The following is a 19434-nucleotide window of genomic DNA, read 5'->3' on the forward strand; positions in this document are numbered from 1 at the left end:
AATACTTATATGTGAAGGAAATTCTCTCACCACTGTTCTGTTTAGTCTACTCTTTGTGGACACTAACTTGAAGCATCATCAGAGGTGAAGTAAGATATTGACAAAGAAAATCAAAGTTGTAGTACACTTTTTAAAAATCAATACACAAAAATGCTTCTACAATGATAAAGTGTTAAGAAATTAGAAGATCAAATTAAGTGGAGTCACCATGTAAATCCAAATATGAACAAAAGTTAGTTTGAGTGCATAAATTTGGTAAATGTTGCACCAAAAGGTCATTACATTGCTTCATGCAAATTGCTTTTTATATGCCTACAATTTCTAAAAAGAAATATTAAAGATCCTACTTTTTCCTCATAACTTTTTATTTTCTAAAAGAAAAATCAGCATTCCAATTTACCACGACAAATGAAAAATTGCTTGCACTCATACTCAGATCTTGCTAAGGACCGTTTCGTTTGAGGGATAATAAGAAATTATTTTAATAGAAAACTCTCTATTATATTTATAGCTAGTGTACGTTTGGTTTCTGGTATAAAAAAAAATGTAATACTGTACTAATATAATCTTCTATAAAGTAGGCAATAAAAATCCTTATATAATAGTTAGTTATCTGCTTCAAGACTCTCATTAATCCGAATTTTCATAGTGTAAGATTCAATAGAAGTAAAATCACTTTCTGTTATATATATTTTTATATAATATCTAAAGCTTGAACAAAAAGTGGAGTAATCAAATTCATCCCATTGTAACCTTCGGTGATCATGTAACATCAACTTGGTTAGGAACCCTACTGGAGTAGCTTCAGGAAAATATATGAACCAAAACTATACTAGGAGCATTTTTTTTTCCTATTAAATTTTACACTTAAAAAAAAAAAAAACACACATCTCTAGAAAATGCTCGACCAAAGCTCAAAATTTTGAAAATCAGAATTTCAAGAGGAAAATATTCAAACACACATTTTGAAGGGAAAAAAGCCAAACTTATGGTCTTCTCATTCAAGATTCAAACATTGATGTGACAAGACAGTATACACATGTGAAGGATTTGACAATTGCCTTACGAGTGATTAAGTGTCCTCTCCTACTCTAACCTGTCACAATATCATTCACCTTCCACCAAACGCCAAAAGGTAAAGAGAAATGACATCATCCCCCCCCTCGCACCGCCCCGGCCCGCCCTAAATTTATCCGTAAAATTTTAGCATTGTAACTTTTCCGACGTTTAGTTACCCCTTATTTTAGTCAACAATAACAATACTTTGAGAAATACAAATTATAATCCCAAGATTATCATGTAGTCAATTATCTTTAAGTGCTAGAGAGGATAGAGTGTCATTCCAAAGCCTTCAAAATTATTTTCCCCTCAAATAATTTTTTACCCACTAAAATAACCCAAGATCGATTTTTTTTTTTTTTTTTCAACCCAAACTAAGAGGACCAACATTATTTTTCCTTCAAAATTATCTGTTAAATGAATAAACTGGAATAGAGTGGTTAACAAAACAATCTGTTAAATGCTTGTTTTGGTTGGTTGGCTACACATGCTGCCTGCACAACTCAAGATAAATTGCAAAAGATAGGCTGCATTAAAGTAAATGGCAAATAGCAGCACCAAATATATATGTTGAAAGTTTCTTTTCTTTTGATAAGGTAAAACCATCAACTAGTTTCTTAATTGATATAGAAGGTAGAGATGACATAATAATAGAAGAAAAGAGTGGAATAATAGATGAGGGAAAATAATTTTAATAATAATTAGAAATAATAGATGAGGGGAAAAATAATGTTGGGTCCCTATTAGCGAAAAAAAAATTTCGGGTTGGGTTATTTTAGTGGGTAAAATTATTTGAGAAAATAATTGCGAGGATGATCAAATAGATAAGGCAATATAACAAATGTATAAGGTAAGAGTATAAGCCCGAAAGTATATACTATGAATGAACTATTTCTTAAAGGGTAAGCTCTTTTCCGTATTTTAGTCAACAACAACAACAAGCCCGTATAATACGGACGGAGAGGGAGAGATTGTGCGCGGACCTAACCCCCGTCTTGAAAGGTAAGGTCGAAAACCCCTCCTCGAAGAGGAAAAGAGAGGAAAACAAGACAAAAGATGGAAGCATATCGAAAACAATAATGAAAAACAAGGAATAACAAAGCGAGAAAGTCATGGTAATCGGAAAGAAAGGAGATTAACTACTATAGATAAATAAGATAATCAAAGTACAACGACAACAAATATAATGCGTAAATCAAAAATCTAAACAAATGAAAGCAAAAAGCGCAACTACTATGGTGAAAGGGTAAGCCACCTAGCCTTCTATCCTAATCACCTCCATAACCTCCTATCTCCATGTCCCTGTGAGCTAAAAGCCTAAAACCGTGCCATCGTCTAATCACCTCTCCCAATACTCTTCGACCTCCCTTTACCTCTCCCGAAACCGTCCATAGCCAACCTCTCACACCTCCGCACCTCTTTCCTCTTCACATGCCCAAACCATCTCAACCTCGCTTCCCGCATCTTTTCCTCCACCGATGCCACTCTCACCTTGTCTCGGATATCTTTATTCCTAATTCTATCCCTCCTAGTGTGCCTACACATCCACCGCAGCATTCGCATTTTCGCGAATTTCATCTTCGAACGTGACATCTCTTGATCGTCAACACTCCGCTTCGTACAATAAAGTCGGTCTAACCACCACTTTGTAGAACTTGCCTTTAAGTTTTGGTGGCACTTTCTTATCACACAAGACTCGAGAGCGAGCCTCCATTTCATCCCTGCACCAATACGATGTGAAACATCATCGTCAATATCCCCATCCCTCGTATAATAGACCCGAAGATACTTGAAACTTCCTTTCTTTTGAATGGCTCGGGTACCCGGCCCTCGCCCTTCGCTCGTCGACCTCGTACGCGTACGCATCGAACTCGCACTCCAAGTATTACGTCTTGGTCTACTCAATTTAAATCCTTTAGACTCCAACGTCCGTCTCCGGCCCTCCGGCTATCGTTAACTCCGTTGCGATTCTCGTCAATCGGGACTATGTCATCCGCGAACAACATACACCAAGGCACCTCACCTTGTATTTCGCGTCAATTCATCCATCACCAAGGCGAATAGAAACGGGCTAAGAGTCGATCCCACGATGCAACCCCATCGAACGGGAAGTGCTCCGAGTCTCCTCCTACCGTCCTTACCGTGGTCTTAGCTCCATCATACATGTCCTTTATCGCTCTAATGTACACCACGGGTACACCTTTTAGCCTCCAAGCATCTCCAGGACCTCTCGTGGCACTTTGTTGTGGAAGCCTTTTCAGGTCAATGACTACCGTATGCAAGTCCCTCTTCCGCTCCCTATATTGCTCCACCAATCTCCCTGATATGAATGGCTTCGTAGTCGAGCGCCCGATACATGAATCTAAAGCGGGTTCTCGAAATAGACACACCTTTCCTCACCCTCATTTCCACCACCCTTTCCCATACTTTCATAGTGTGACTTAGCGACGATACCTCATAGTTGTTGCAACTTTGAATGTCTCCTTTGTTCTTGTACACGGGAATCATTGTACTCCACCTCCGTTCTTCCCGATCATCTTGTTGTCTTGAAAATGACATTAAACAACCCGATCACCACTCCAAGCCTACCCTGCTGCATTTTTCCAAAATGCCCCGGGGAATCTCGTCGGTCCCGGTCGCTCTTCCTGCGCATCCTACGAACAGCTCCTTCACCTCTTCAAGCTTTATACTCCTACAATAACCAAAGTCGCGACGCCTATCAGAGTGTTCCAAGTCTCCCAACACAATGTCTCTGTCCCCTCCTTCGTTCAAGAGTTCATGAAAGTATGACTGTCATCTCTGTTTAATGCGGGTTTTTTGTACCAACATTTGGCCATCCTCGTCCTTGATGCACTTCACTTGATCCAAGTGGCGCGTGCCTTCCTCTCTCTCTCTTGGCGAGCTTAAATAGCTTCTTATCCCCACCTCTGTCCTCTAGTTCTGCATAAAGGCGTTCAAAGGCTGCCGTTTTAGCCGCCGAAACTACTAACTTCACCTCCTTTCTCGCCATCTTATACTTTTCCCTGTTCGTGCGCTTCTCTTCATCATCCTTGCTATGTATCAACTTCACATATGCCTGCTTCTTTGCTTCTACCTTCCCTTGGACTTCTCCATTCCACCACCAATCCCCGGTGCCCACCACGGCGGCCTCGTGAGACCCCCAATACCTCTCTAGCCGCTTCCATGCAATCGGTCGTCCTATCGCACACATACAACTCGCATCCCCTACAATCCCACGCTCCCATAGCCATCAACTTCTCCCCCATCTCTAGGGCACTAGACAAAGTCAAACTCCCCCGCCTAATCCTCGGTCGGTCAGAAATAAAAAATACTAAATATTGTCTAAAGTATACACGTGTCATCTTATAATTGGAAGATATACAATTATCTGTACTTAATTATGTTTTTCTTAAGTTTTTATATCATTTTAGATTTCCTTTTCTTTTTCCTTTTTTTTCCCTTTTTCTCTTTCTTTCTCTTTTCTCTTTCTTCCTTTCTCGTGGTTTGACGCCATCTCCGATCCAGCTACTCCATGCCATTCTCGTGTTCTTTTTTTTTTTCTGAAAATAAATTTGCTTAATGAGTTGACTATTATACATAATAAAAAAAAAATGATAAGATTTATTTCATAGCCAGCTTAGATGTGGATTTGGTGGCCGGACAAATTGTTCGCCGACGCCATTTTTTCTGATGAAATTGAGCACGTATATGTTTTCTCAAATCTTTCCCGTTTCTTAATTGAAATCCTCGACCCTTTCACGAAGGCCAAGGAGAGAACGATTCACTTTGAGTTTTTTCTCAAATTTGTACGCTTCAACAAACGTTGGCCGGAAAAAATATTCGGACAAAACCTCTATTTTTTCCGATTGATAATTTTATCCGATTTGGGTTTGTTCCTTCACGTAAGAGAGATTTAAGGATTTTTGGAGTTCCATGATTGTTGATGGAAGAAGAAAGGTAGCCATTGTTGTTGATGGAAGCAGAAAGGTGGAGAAAGAAAAAGAAAGAAAAGAGAGAGAGAAAGAGAGAAAGTAGGAGGAGGAGGAAGAGAAAGAGAAAAGAGAGACTATCTGACGTGTTAATGACGTGTCGTTGAGGTGGCGCTTATGTGGCGCGCGTGTATAGCACCTTCCAACCATGAAACTGGTATTGCACGTATAAGGTGGTATTTAATTAACTTGAAAGTTGTTTAGGGGGTTAAATAAACGTCCGTTAAGTTAAATTGCTAAAGTGAGTTGTGCGGTCAAGTTTAGGAGGAAAATGATGTCTTTTCTCAAAGGTAAATATTCACTCGCATGCATACGCTTTTTACCCAATAAAGAAAAATATATACAAGTATTAAGTAATCATAATGAAGTGAGAAATTCATATAATACACTGTATGTGTTCTGAATTTATTGATTTGATGTAAATATTAAATATGAATAAATTTCTTTTAAAGAAAAAAATGTCTTTTGCAAATTATACTCACTTGCCTCCCGCCCTAACACAATAAGACGTCAAAATTTATTATTCGCACTTGTTATTTATATAAAATTATATTTTTATTATAATTAAATAATAAAATAAGGTACGAATTTATTGACTATGATTAGTAATAAGAGTGTATCTCAAGAAAATATGAAAATATATTTTATATATTTACTATTAATTTTATATAAATATTGGATGTTGATAAATTTTTACCGATAAGATGTACAATCTCCATGAATTAAAGCACATTATCATGCTATCCATGATATATCCATCAATCTGCTCACTATTGTACTTCACTACCTACTGATGCTGAGGTTTCATCTTTCTACAGTTTCTTTTCTGTATATTTATAATCTCTTTTACTCCACAAGATTTTATTGCTTTGATTCCAAGGAGTGCAGTGGCACTGACTTCCACGTGCCATTTATGGCACTTCACTTTCTTTGCCTAACCTCTTATGTTTTTCTCTTTTTTTTCCCTCACCCGAGCTTCAGTATTTGTGTTGGGACCGATTATATTTGAATTCGCGCTGAATTTTTTTTACATCAAAAGATAAAACGCTCCCTAACAATATGACTCTATATCCAGCAAGGCTCAGATACGAGACCTCTGATTAAGAATGAAAAAATGCTTTATTACTCCGTCAAAATCCCTGCTCGTCATTTATTTTCTTTCACCACCTATGCTAGTAGAACTAATCATCTCAATGCTTCTTCCATTTCAAAAAGAATGAAATTATATTTTTCTGATTGCATTAATGCGATGATTTATAATTAAATATAACTATCTATTATATTTTTCAGACCATAAATTTTAAAATTGCTATCAAATATCTTAAAAGTCTAATGGCCAGTTTGTCCATGAGAATTATTCACTTTTTTCGGGAATATTTTTTTACTTTTTTCACTTTATGGTATTTGACCATAAAAAATTCAAATACAATTTGAAGTTGTATTTGGAATTTGGAAAACAACAAAAACTTATTTTTCACTTTCAATACATTCAAAAAATCAAATATTCTTTGAAAAAACTATAACCAAACACAGGTCCATCTTCAACTCCAGCTTTAATTCCAACTCCAAAGTATCAAATAAAATGAAAAATATTTTATTTTCATGGCCAAACGCCTACTAATTAAGACATTGAAATTGAGAGAAGTGTAGCATGAGAGTAACAATAGTCACCCTTGTGGCTATTGATTTGAAGGAAAAGATTAGAGGAACTAACTTGTTCGTATGATAAAAATGTCTCTTTCTATCATGTCTCCCCTCCTCTTATTCTTTTTGCCTCTCTTTTTAAATTGCTCATCAATCTTTCCTTCTGAGGTTCTATTTTACAGAATCTGTACCTAACTGCTCGTGCACTTGCCTTACTTTTTTTATTTTTAGTTGAATGCTACAATGCTAGCTAGGGTCTATTTTTTTTCAATCAAAGGCTAGGGTCTATTAATTTACTTGGATATTTTGTGCTAGTCAAATGATTTTAGAATTAAATTGACTATTCAAACACTTCAATAGATATCTTTGAGTGGTAAATGGACATCGAATAGTCTATACTTTTTCCATCAGCAATAGGGAGAAGAGAAGTATATACTGTCAGGTCCATCTCTTTATAACAATTATCTTCTATAATACTCTCTCCGTTTCAATATATATGAATCCGTTTTATTTAGCGCGATATTTAAGAAAAGGAAAGACTTTTGAAACTTGTGGTTCAAAATAGTTCGAAAATTTGTGTATTGAATCATTCATAAAAGTGAATTTGTTTCCAAATTAGGAAAGAATTCATTCGTTTGACACGATCAAAAAAGAAATAGGTTGCTCAAACAATATTTCATTATAACGGTCAAACTTTTTTGGAATCGAGTTCATGTTATGTTTTAATTTTTCATAAAAATATCCAAAACGGTCAAACGTTCCTTTTTACCATAGGCAAAAACAAAATAAGAAGAACGAGAACATTTTGTTAAGAAAAATGTTTTATAACAGCATTTTGATATAGCAACTTAAAAATATTCAAACAAACGAGTAGAATGCTTCGTTCCTTCAATAAATTACCATAGTCGCAAAAACAAAATAAGAAGAACGGGAACTAATTTTAGGTTAAGAAAAAATAATCTATTAATCAAATGTGTATATTGTTAAAGGAAGTGTACTTATGGAACAGATAACAGGAAGCACTATCATGTATATATATGTGGTAAGTATTTTAATTTTGCCTTGTTTTAATTTGTCTTTTGCAGTTAAAAGTGAAAGTGAGAAAAACTTCTAAGGCCCATACATATGATGTTGATTTATCAGACGAGATATATAATAGTAGTGCAGTACTATTACTACTACTGGTTCTTGCACGTAACTCGTGTGCGTGTATGCACACGAGCAACTCTCATTTTCACCCCCCCTAATTAAAGAAGAAGAGCCAATAAAAGATCTGAAGAAAGGTAACCTTAAAAGCCAGAAACAAAAAGCAGGACCAGTCTCTTTGCTATAATGTATAGTAGAGTAGAAATTAAGCCAATAATATTTATAGAGTCAAAGGGACCATAGGTATTCTAGCAGAAGGAAGTAGAAGAAACTGGAAAAGAGATAAGGTGTGGAGAAGTGGGGCCACGGGAGCCGGAGCCAGAAATTTATATAAGGGAATACAAATAATACTAAAACGTCATAATTGAGCATGAATATGTGACCTAGATTATTTTTTGTACCCCTTTGTTATTATATTGGAATTCTTCTAAAGAGATTTAATGGGTTGATATATAATTTCAAAAATATTTTGTTTGTAAAGTATAATTTTTCGACGGAGGGATCGTTATTGAATGAGACAAGGAGAGCGAACGTGTTAAGAGAGTGGGTCAATGTCCCACAAGCAAGGCGTTGTCTTGTCATGTCAAAAGCTTCATTTAGATTTAATGTGCTTTTCTTTGGTCTGAAAATCTTGTCGTGATGCTACACTATTGGCACTACTTTCTTAATCGTTGCTATCTAGCTTCATGGATCCTATGGAGGTAGAAAGAAGACTTTTGGGAATTAACCAGCTAATTTTTTTTTTCCTTTGCGGGGGTGAGGAGGAGGCGGAGGGGCGGGGGAGGGGGAAGTCATACAAGGGTGTAGTGTACTCAACCGATTAATAATGAGAGTGAAAATTGAGAGTGAAAATTATGAAAGAAAATGACTTCAAAATTCTACAATATAATATAACTACCACTATATGCCTTAGTTCTACATGCTAGTTCTATATGCCTTAGTTTAGTTCTATATGCCTTAGTTCCAAATGAGTTAGGGTCGGACAATTGGCTATAGAAACCGTCACTGACCGTATTTTATCCATTTAAAATCTAGAAGAGAAAAAACATAAGGTAATTTATTCGCATATATATAAATATTGGTGGGTCGAATTCAGGTATAAAATATGGGTCACGTGAACACATAGTCACCCGAACACATAGTCACCCGACTAAACTCCGTATATTATGTATATAATCCGTAAAATATATCTAATATTAACTAAAGGAACACATGCTCAACTAGACCGAATGGAACACTGGCTAAGTGCTACCTTTAATCCCTCAAGGTTGTCGGATCGAATCCTACTAAATGCACTTTTGCGTCTTTTTTTAAAAATAATTTTTAAGGTGAACTCATTACCTCATTAACTGTGTTTGTAAGAAATAACAAGTATCTAGTGAAATAATCAAAAAGCGCACAAGATGACAAAAGAATGCACTACCACAATTGATAAAATATTAATTTCAATATAATAGTACCAAAAACTAGAAAAAGATTTACTAATTAGGCGTTTGGCCATAGAAATAAAAAACTTTTTCACTTTTTTTGAAATTTTAGAGTTGGAGTTGTGTTTGGTCATAGTTTTTGAAATTATATTTTTTTATTGAAATGTAGTCGTTTTGATTGTGAAAAAAGCGAAAAATTTGAAAAATAAGTTTTTCTTGTTTTTCAAATTTCGGAATACAACTTCAAAATGTATTTAGAATTTTCATGGCCAAATGCTGGTTTTGAAAAAAAGTGAAAAAAAATTTCGAAAAAAAGTGAATAGTTATTATGGCCAAACGGGCCCTAAGAGTTTTGGAAAAAATGTATTGCAAAAACTATCAAACAAACACAACTACATCTATATTTGAATAAAAAAAAATTGGCCAAGAACTTTTTCACCTTGTTTTCATTCCAAAAGCAACCTAAAGTCCTGGAAGTTAGTTGCTGATGTGATGTGAAAGAGATGGCTATTAATTGAGAGACAAAGCATCGATATATATTACTTCAGTCCTAGCTATAAATGCAATGAGTCAGTTATTTAATGGCTACCAACTCTTGGCAATACAGCATTGAGAACCAACAAGGGTTGTGGTTCAGGTAGAAAACTCTTGAACAATGCAATGAAGAGGTCTGAAGAAAAAGATGGAGGATGGAGTAGTGCCATTTGGCACCATTTTTAAACAAAAAAAAAAAGAAAAAGAAAAAGAAAAAGAGAGAGAATGTACACACGCACCATCGAATCTTTTAGTCGATGTGTGTTTTGATAAATAATCAGTGATAATTCTGATAGAAAAAGCAAATACCGGATAGTTCAGGTAGAAAACTCACAAAAAAATAATACTTGAGGTGTTTTTAATCATTATTTCTAAAAAGAACCCTATAGTTGCTCACTCTCCAAAATACTATCCTACCCATGTCAAAAGTCACTACTTTTGGAAGATTAGACAAGCAACCATCAGCAATTTTGAAGAATTCGACCAACTTAGAAAAGAACCACTGAAAAATGAACACCTATAACAAAACTCGGTTTTTTATGTTACATCAGTGAATTTGTTCTCTCATGTTACATCCTGGCTTTCCTTCAAACTGATAAAAAAGAAAGCATTAACTATGACACACAAATGAATTTACCATTTCACAAATAAGTTACACGAATATAACGAATAAATTCAACATATGCCTTTCTACTAACAATCGCGGGCAAAACTACCTCAGGCAATAGCCCAAAACTTTTTCCTGCAAAACAAGACCGGCTCGGTCTTTTTCTGATGGTCCTCTAGAAAATGTAGTTGGACATCCCAGAGAAACTTCGGAGCAAGAGCTTGTATTCTTGATATGATTGGTTCTACATCTCTAATAATGATAAAACCCTGCATGTCACATGGACGAATATTTACTAGGGGATTTCACATGTCACAATCGCTAAACGGGTATCCGAGCTGATCTTGTTTAGCTCAATTCAGTTGACATAAATATGTAGCATCTCATACATTGAAAGAGAGTCCGTCTTTCTTAAGCATAAATTAGTCAATATTAAACCGAAGCACTTTGAGTTCCAGCTCTAGCCCTTTTTCAAAGGGTTCATATTTTTTACTTAGAGAACATTAACATAGAAGTAGAAGTTTGTCAATTACATTGATTCAATAGGGGGAACCAAAAAAGTCATTGGAGTAGGATATTAACAGCAACAACAACAACATACCCAGTGTAATCCCACAAGTGGGGTAAATTGAATAAAAAAATGAAATACATTTGGAAACTAAATGCTCCCTTTCTGAGGGGTTATCTCTTTCATTATGTCATTTATCGAACTACTAGACTTGTAATGAACTGTCAAACGTAAACAATCTTGCAGATGCTTTCAGTATATAAATTGATTTAGTCTCTCAAATCATCAAAACATGAAAATCCTTACCTGAGGTCGTAGAATACGGTCCATCTCCAGCATGATATCTTCAACTAAACAACCTTCGTCACTATTTTGATAGTGAGAAAGAAGATGATTGGCATGCAACAAATCATAAGTGCGGGGATATGTGGAGAATGGCTCGCACCTACAAATATGAGCAGATATTTGTTATGGCCCTTGTAAATCAGATTAGAACTCATAGGTAAGCTACAATTAAGTAATAGCCTACCATAAAATAGAAAGTAATAGCCTACCAGTCATGAAAAACGCCTGTAAGACCCCTGCCATAAACGGCAGACAGGGTGTTATTCATGGTTACGGGAACTACATTCATTACCCAGACAGGCCATGTATTTAAGCCAACTGCAAATCCACCAAGGGAAGCGCTCATGTCCATTACATTACGTATTTCTTTCTCCTCGACGTTCATCAGTCTCCAGTAATGACGAACTTGATCTTGCCAATAGATTGTATCTGACAGGAATTTTTCACGATCAATACCTGCAAGAAGTTGATTTGAGCATGTCAGACATATGAAATTCCTAAAAGATAAAAGGACAATCTCCGTAAAGCTTCCTTGTTCAGAGTTATAACCAAAAAAGGAACAGGTCGCTTAGTAGTTCTGTGTCATAACTTAAAACACAGCAACAGCCTCACTTATCAACTTATCATTAAGCATAATATTAGCATTGTAGGCCAGAAATGATCTTTGAGAGGAGATAACACTAACAGTTGAGAAACCGATTAAAGAACTTGCTGGCTAATAAGGCCAAACTCTCATGTGCAAGAAACACAGATATTGCAGAGGCTAGGTGAATATTTTTTATTCAGTTTTTCAGGAGATTGTCTAATTTGAAAACAAGAAATAAATCTTCTTGAAGTTCCACACTTCTCCAAAAAGGTTACGAAAGACATTCCAAAATTTAACAAAATATTCGTAAGTTGGAAAAAAAGAAACAGAAAAAGGCTTCAAAGTTGAAAATCGCATTGAAATATACCTGATATAAAGTTTTCTTTTTTTGTTGTTACCAAAAGAAAAAGGTTTTCTTTTTCCCCTAGAACACATGTGATAGGATAGATTCATATGAGGTTTTCAGTACCTTCTCAATATTAGTAACTAATTTTCTTGCTAACCACATCTAGTTGAGTTAATACTTCCATTTACTGAGATACATAAGCATGAAGAAGAATTTTATGATAAAGAACCAGACTATGCTTTTATTTTCGAATCTTAGCCTTTAAAACCAATGCAATATAAATAAGGGGCAAATAAAGCATTTTTTTAATCAAGAAAGGAAATTTTCAAGTAAAGCATTGTTGGACAGCTAGAATAGTTGCACCATATATCAGATCATGCATGAGGGATATATTCAGGGGCGGACCTATGTGCATTTTGGAGGTGCTCCAGCACCCATTAAACCCAACGTAGATTAGGTATAGTTATATAAGAAATATATGAAATTTGGTTATAAATATTAAAAAAGCACCCTGGAAATCAATAACATAGTTGGGTGCTTTAGTTTCCAGGCCGGAAGCACCCACGACCCTTAAATCCTGGGTCCGCCACTGGATATATTCACTATTGATTTGAGAGCTAGGAGATGACAATTCATTAATACAACTATCCCAACAACAACATACCCAGTGTGGTCCCACAAGTGGGGTTTGGGGAGGGCGGGGTGTACACAGACTTTACCCCTACCGTTGTGGGGTACAGAGGCTGTTTTTAATAGACCCTCGGCTCAAGAAAATCGTTTTTCAGAAAAGGTTTGAAAAATACAAGAGTGAAAATATTGAGGAAAGAAAAGTATCGACAGCAACAATAGTAAAGATAAGCAAAGTAAAAGAAACAAAATTAGTAATACAACTAGACCAAGGAAGAGAATTGACCTACCTATCTGGCTGAGACTTTGTGAATACTCTGAAAGTCGTTGTGGTCGAGGAGGTAGTTTCTTCATAGAAGATGAAGTGTCACTAAGTGTAACACAGTTCCTCAGAGGTGTTTTCCATGATGACTTCAAATCATCCTCGGAATCACATAAGTTTACAAGCTTCTCCTGAGCATTATGCTGAAGACATGAATTATTTTCTTGTTTAACCCATATTGCTGTCTGAACTTTCTGCGCAATAAGCTTCCAGCACATTCCAGAAGTCAACTTAACTAATTTGTCCCATATATCCGGGAAATCCTTATCCTTTCTATAGGCAGGAGGAGCTGAGTAGACAAAATATCCATTTGGTCTTAATATGCGATTCAGTTCTTTGAGTAGAATACCATCTGCACGCACAGCCAGATGAAACATAGGTTTTAGCTTTATTGTAAAACAACAATAGTGTATCTGCATGACATGCATGGGTAGCATATATGGAAAAGACTACCTTAGATAATTTCCTTCAATTACCTTAGAGGAACCATTCATGTTCAAAACTCAGCTATAACAGTTTAGTTGTCACGAGAGTGTCCTAAGTAAAGTTTACTTGATATAAGCAGAATAAGCTAATAGCTCCATGATGATCAAGCCGGTGGAACAAGTCTATTATGGGAGGATATCTAAGGCCTTGTAGATTCTAACACAGTTTGCAATTACATGATGTAGAAAGCCAAATAATTAGATACAGTTTCCTTATTTATCGTAAAGCAATTACATCTAGGTCAATTACATTTAAGCATATAAGGTTTGCATGTTCAATGAAAGAAACACTCACCATTTTCATGCCAATCAACTCGACATCTGGAACAATGGACCATGTCAAAAGAGTTGCTTGGATATGGTAGCTGCTTCGTAGCTATAGCAGATATCATAGCACCGATTCCTCGTTCCAAAGCAAATTGAATTTGATTTTCATGACCATCTTTGGGAGCAAAAGACAGTGTTTCGATATTTAATGGAAGAAGATAGGCAGAGAAACTAGCAACCCCACAACCAACGTCAAGCACTTGATATACCCCTGCTGAACGTAAGTCCCCTGTCTCATCAGTTGTCATGTTTCCTAACCTGCATCGAAGAAATGAATTAAGTACGTCAGCTAAATAAAAGAATGGTAACATTAAGGATTGATTTTCACCGTTCTTAGTTAGTGTTAGGTTTGGCAAAATGGTAAAGAAAACAAGTAATCACCCAATCCGCCCATTAAATGTGGGTTGGATGACTAACCATTTAAAAATTGATCAAAATTATTCATAATATCCACTAAAAATGGATATCCAGATCGATGATATGGATATCCATATTATAAAAACTCGTTTGTCTGCTTGTCAATTGTCATGAGTTCTGGCTTTCTGGGAGTCTAAGCTTGGTTTTGGCTTGTGTTCTCACCTAACTATTCCTGAAACCATGGAGTATGGATGTCGTCCCTTTAGCAATTATGTGGGTCATTTGAACAGAGAGAAATAGGAGGGCATTTGAAGGGGTGGAGCAAAATTTTGTAAAGTTGCAAAGTAGTGTTGTATCTGTAGCTTTCTTTTGGTGTACTTCTGAGGTCCCTAGTTGTATAGAGGATTGCATCTCTTCTGTTGAGAATCATATTTTGATGTAGATTTTCTTCTCTTGATATACAGCTTGTAAACAGCTTCCTCTCTTTTCCTCTCTTGAGCCGAGGGTCTTTCGCAAACAGCCGCCCTACCTTTCAAGGTGGGGGTTAGGTCTGCGTACACTCTACCCTCCCCAGACCCCACATGGTGGGATTATACTGGGCTTGTTGTTGTTGTTGTTGATATACAGCTTGTAAACGGGGGTTTCCCCATTTGTTAGTATTACTTACCTTATCAAAAAAAAAATATGGATATCCATATTATCCGTCGGTTAACACCATTTTTTATCCGTGTTAAATATGGGCGGGTCACATATTTTATCCGTTTTTGTTTAACCCGTTTCGACCCGCCCATATCCGATCTACCCGCCCATTTGCCACCCTAGCAAGTGTAATGGATCATCTAGTACAACATAAAGTGGCTTAATTAAATTGCTTTAAGGAATGCCTACGTGTGTATCAAATTGATTTTCATTTTCCACGCTTATGATGGAAAAAATAGTAGAATTATCAAAATGGCTTCAACTCCAATAATGACATGTAAAGGTGAAGTGAAATAAAAACAGACGGTATACCTCTCAATATATTCTGTAGCTCCATGCTTAAAATGAGTTCCACCGCCTGGAAACCACCAAAACTGATCCTTCTCATGTACCCAATTTTGTCCTCCTTTTACCTCAGCAAGATGTGTATGGTTTACATTACTCCGCCATACATAATCCCTGCTAGTTGGCCATCTTATCGGTATCTTATAATCAGCTGGAGGTGGTACTAAACAAAACAAGCGCCTGCCAAGTGGAGGACAATGCCTCTCTAGCTCTTCTCTCCTCGAGAGATCTAATTTTGGCATCAGCTCTTTAACATAAGAAATGTCATGACAGGGGATATACTCATTAAATTTCAGAGGACATACATTTATCCCAGTTTCAGGTATTGTCAGGGGTACCACCCGATAAGAAAGAGCAATCTTGTTACTGAACTTCAGATTACCTGCATGCATATTTTTTTTTGTTTTTTGACCAAGTGTAATTTTATCAATAATGAGGATCTCCCAGAAGACAAACCAATCCTCTAAAGAAATAGGAACTTCATGTTCTCTACCGGAATGCATATTACTAACATATGAAAAGAAAAAAAAAGCCTGGTGCAGTAAGCTCCCGCTATGCGCGGGGTCCGGGGAAGGGCCGGACCACAAGGGTCTATTGTACGCAGCCTTACCTTGCATTTCTGCAAGAGGATATTTCCACAGCTCGAACCCGGTGACCTCCTGGTCACATGGCAGCAACTTTACTAGTTACGCCAAGGTTCCCCTTCATATAACTAACAGATATGGATCAGAAATTCCAATAATAGAAAGCCAGTAAACAAAGATGTCTAAAATGGTAAAAGAAAAGGCAGAAAACAAATGCACATGGACACACGTTGACTGCCCAACAGTTTGCCTCTCAGTTTCTAGAGGGAATTCCTGAGTAGTTAGGTTGACAAGGAGGAAACTGAAAACAATATGGATTTGTCACATGCCTTGAAAATCCTCACAGAAAAAATTCAAAAACCATAGTTTCAGAAGCTGTAGTGAGGAAAAGAATCAACCGTGTTGTGAACATCATAGAAATTTTTTGAAGTTTCTAACTTCACTGTGCGTGCAGACAAAAAATGGTAAAGTGTTCCTACTGCATATGTAGAGCCTGAAAACAGGAATAAGAGAGGAAGCGATCAGAGTAAAAATCAATTTTGCAAAACCAACTAGCAATATCTGATTTAGTCATCTAAATAGTGATGGTTAAAAAGAAAGAGGATTGCTGAAGGATGCATGGGGACTAAGAGTTAAACAGTCACCCGAGTTACTACACGTCATAGAGGAGTTGTTCGATGAATTAAATGATATAAGTATTTCCGTAAGTTGGATCTAAGGTCACAATCGCCAAATCAGGATGCTTGAAACTGATATACGTAAAATTGCTCTTAGGACACACCATGGACATCACAAGTTCATGCTCACACCCCGCGCCCTAAAAATGCCCCGTCAACCTTTGGAGAAGGGGTGGGGGTGGGGGTTTGATGATATCCTAATCTACCACCCTAGCTAGGGAATACTGCGAACATATTACGACATAACATTATTTGCATGCATTTAGGCCCCCTGTTATGAACATCGTCCAATTATTGACCACCAAAGAAGCACTAGTCAAATTTAGAAATGTCTACCAAACCCATTTGACAAAGTTGAAGCCACTGGACTTATACTCCATCGCACTACTCAATGAATTATATGCTTGCAACAGGGTTAAAGACTCCGCTTTAACTAAGTAACCATATAGTTCTAGCCCCAATCAATACTAATTAGAACAATGTCCATAAGATAAGCCTAAGAAAAAACAAGTTTACCCATGCACAACATAAATATCAGATTTAAGTATCAAGGCCAATCTCTTACCAATAAGGGAAGGCTAGATTTATCTAAACTCCATGAAAACCAAAACGGATACAAGTACGATACACTGCCCTTATACTAAAACCTTCTGAGCCAACACCAATTACCCAGATAAGCCACATGCCAACTACAACAACACAAAGTATCGCTCCTTATCCACAGGTTTTCTATCTTGCTCAAGCACAAACATAAACTGCACTTAGTTATCACTTTCATCCCAAAAGGTACCATTTTTTCATCCAATATACCCACCTGGAAGGACAATTCAACAACTTTTTTTGCAGCAAAAATTACCAATCACTAAAGCAACTCAAAATCATTTCTTTTTCATCTTTTAAGCCCCCACCTCTCCACCAACCATATACACAGGGAAGTGCACAGCTAATTCTAGTCTGAACACCTAGTTTCCCCTGTAAATACTAAAAACATATTCTCTCCTAACAATTACTTCCTCATCCCAATTACTATTCTGGGTGTCAATTGAAACATTATTCAAATTCTTTTAACAAACAAAAAGTTACAATCTTTTTCGCTACATTAGGAAAGACAATAAATCACTTAAAAAACTTTCATAAGCAACATGACTTGAATCCACCAAGAGGGGAAAAAAAAAAAAACTCTATTTCCTCCAGCACAACTTCCCAATTATCAAATCTTAGTCATAGTATTTGTTACCCTCATCCGCCAAAAAGTCAGCACATTTGCAAATTTATACTAAGTACTATTTCATGACATAAATTAAAAGGGCAACCCGGTTGACAAAGCATTTATCTCCTATAGTCACACACTGAAAATTACTTCCCCCATCCCAATTACTATTCTGGGAGTCAATTCAAACATTCTTTAAATTCTTTTAACAAACAAAAAGTTGCAATCTTTTTTGGTTACATTAGGAAATGACAATAAATTACTTAAAAATCTTTCATAAGCACAAGACTTGAATCCCCCAAAAGAAAAAAGAAAAACTCTATTTCCTTGAGCGAACTTCCTAAATTATCAAATCTTAGTCATGGTATTTGTTACCCTCATTCGCCACAAAGTAAGCACATTTCCAATTTATACTAGTAAATTTGGGGCCCGTTTGGCCATGGATAATTTTCACTTTTTTCCGGAAATGTATTCCAGAATCGTGTTTAGACATAAAATTGTTACAATTTCCCGGAATTCAACTCCGGAGTATTCCTTGGAAAACTCCAATAACCTGTTTTCACATTTTTCACTCCAGATCACTCACAAAAATTCTAACATTTTTCCAAGTTATAATCATGTCCAAACACAACTCCAATTTCTAAATACCATTTTTTCAACTTTCTTCCAAATACTATACTTTCTTTTTTCAAATTTCACATTCTTTTTGTCCAAATGCCCACTTAAGTTTTGAAAAGCTAATGAATACTACTCCCCCTGTCCCAACTTATGTGATATACTTTACTTATGATACATTTCTATATTTAGAAATAATGTAACTTAAAACTTCCCCTTTTAGCCTTAATGAAATGATTTACACCCACACATATATTCTGTTTTAGACTACAGGTTTTAAAAGTTTCTTTTATTTCTCAAACTATATCACATAAAATGGGACGGAAGGAGTATAAACCTTACAATTCTTTAAAAAGATAGAAAGAGACTAACCAGATGATGAACTAGTGTTGGAATCAATAGTAAATTCTTCTTGTTTTTGTTGCTGTTCTTGAGGGACATACAGAGATGGGTTATGGCCAAAAAGAGTACCAGTATAAAAAGAACCCACCATTATTAAAAGGGTTATTATTATCATTTGCCCTGTATTCCAATTGAATGCCCTTGAACTTATCAAAGATCCACCCATTTTTCAATCTTTTTCACTCCAACGATATGAAATTTTTTACAAGTTTGGAATGAGATCAAAAGAATTGTTCAGTGGAAAGACACTGTACACCATGAGATCGATAGATCTCAGGTTTGTGTGTGTGTGTGTGTGTGTGTTTGGAGCTGAACCAGAAGTGAACAGTGTTGAGTGTTCCTGTTTGGACTATCCTTTCCTATTTTGAGTTTTTTGATTTATTTAATTTCTCTTCCGTCTGTTTCAATTTGTTTGTCTGGTTCTAACTGGCCATGAAGTTTAAGATAATAAGAAAAATTAAATCTTGTGATTTTAAATTAAAAATATATGGAATGTATTAAAACTTTATTTAATCTTGTAGTTTTAAACATGTCAGGTGAAAAGTTGAAATTGAAGAATTATCAAAAAAGAAAAGAAATGAAACGGACTAAAA

The 19434-nt window shown here is 36.1% G+C and overlaps 1 protein-coding gene across 1 annotated transcript; it reads right to left on the reverse strand.

The window, feature by feature from the left end:
• Positions 1 to 10295: 10295 nt before the first annotated feature.
• On the reverse strand, positions 10296 to 19194 carry LOC132049103 (probable methyltransferase PMT6). The gene is made up of 7 exons (XM_059439768.1): positions 18812 to 19194; positions 15321 to 15735; positions 13921 to 14210; positions 13109 to 13492; positions 11469 to 11715; positions 11221 to 11359; positions 10296 to 10675 (listed from the first exon to the last, which is right to left on the reverse strand). Exons 1-7 carry the CDS (start codon positions 19005 to 19007, stop codon positions 10517 to 10519), a joined length of 1830 nt encoding a protein of 609 aa, XP_059295751.1. The 5' UTR covers positions 19008 to 19194; the 3' UTR covers positions 10296 to 10516.
• Between the last annotated feature and the right edge of the window lie 240 nt (positions 19195 to 19434).

This window comes from Lycium ferocissimum, chromosome 3, assembly GCF_029784015.1.
Source record: "Lycium ferocissimum isolate CSIRO_LF1 chromosome 3, AGI_CSIRO_Lferr_CH_V1, whole genome shotgun sequence".
NCBI lineage: Eukaryota > Viridiplantae > Streptophyta > Magnoliopsida > Solanales > Solanaceae > Lycium > Lycium ferocissimum.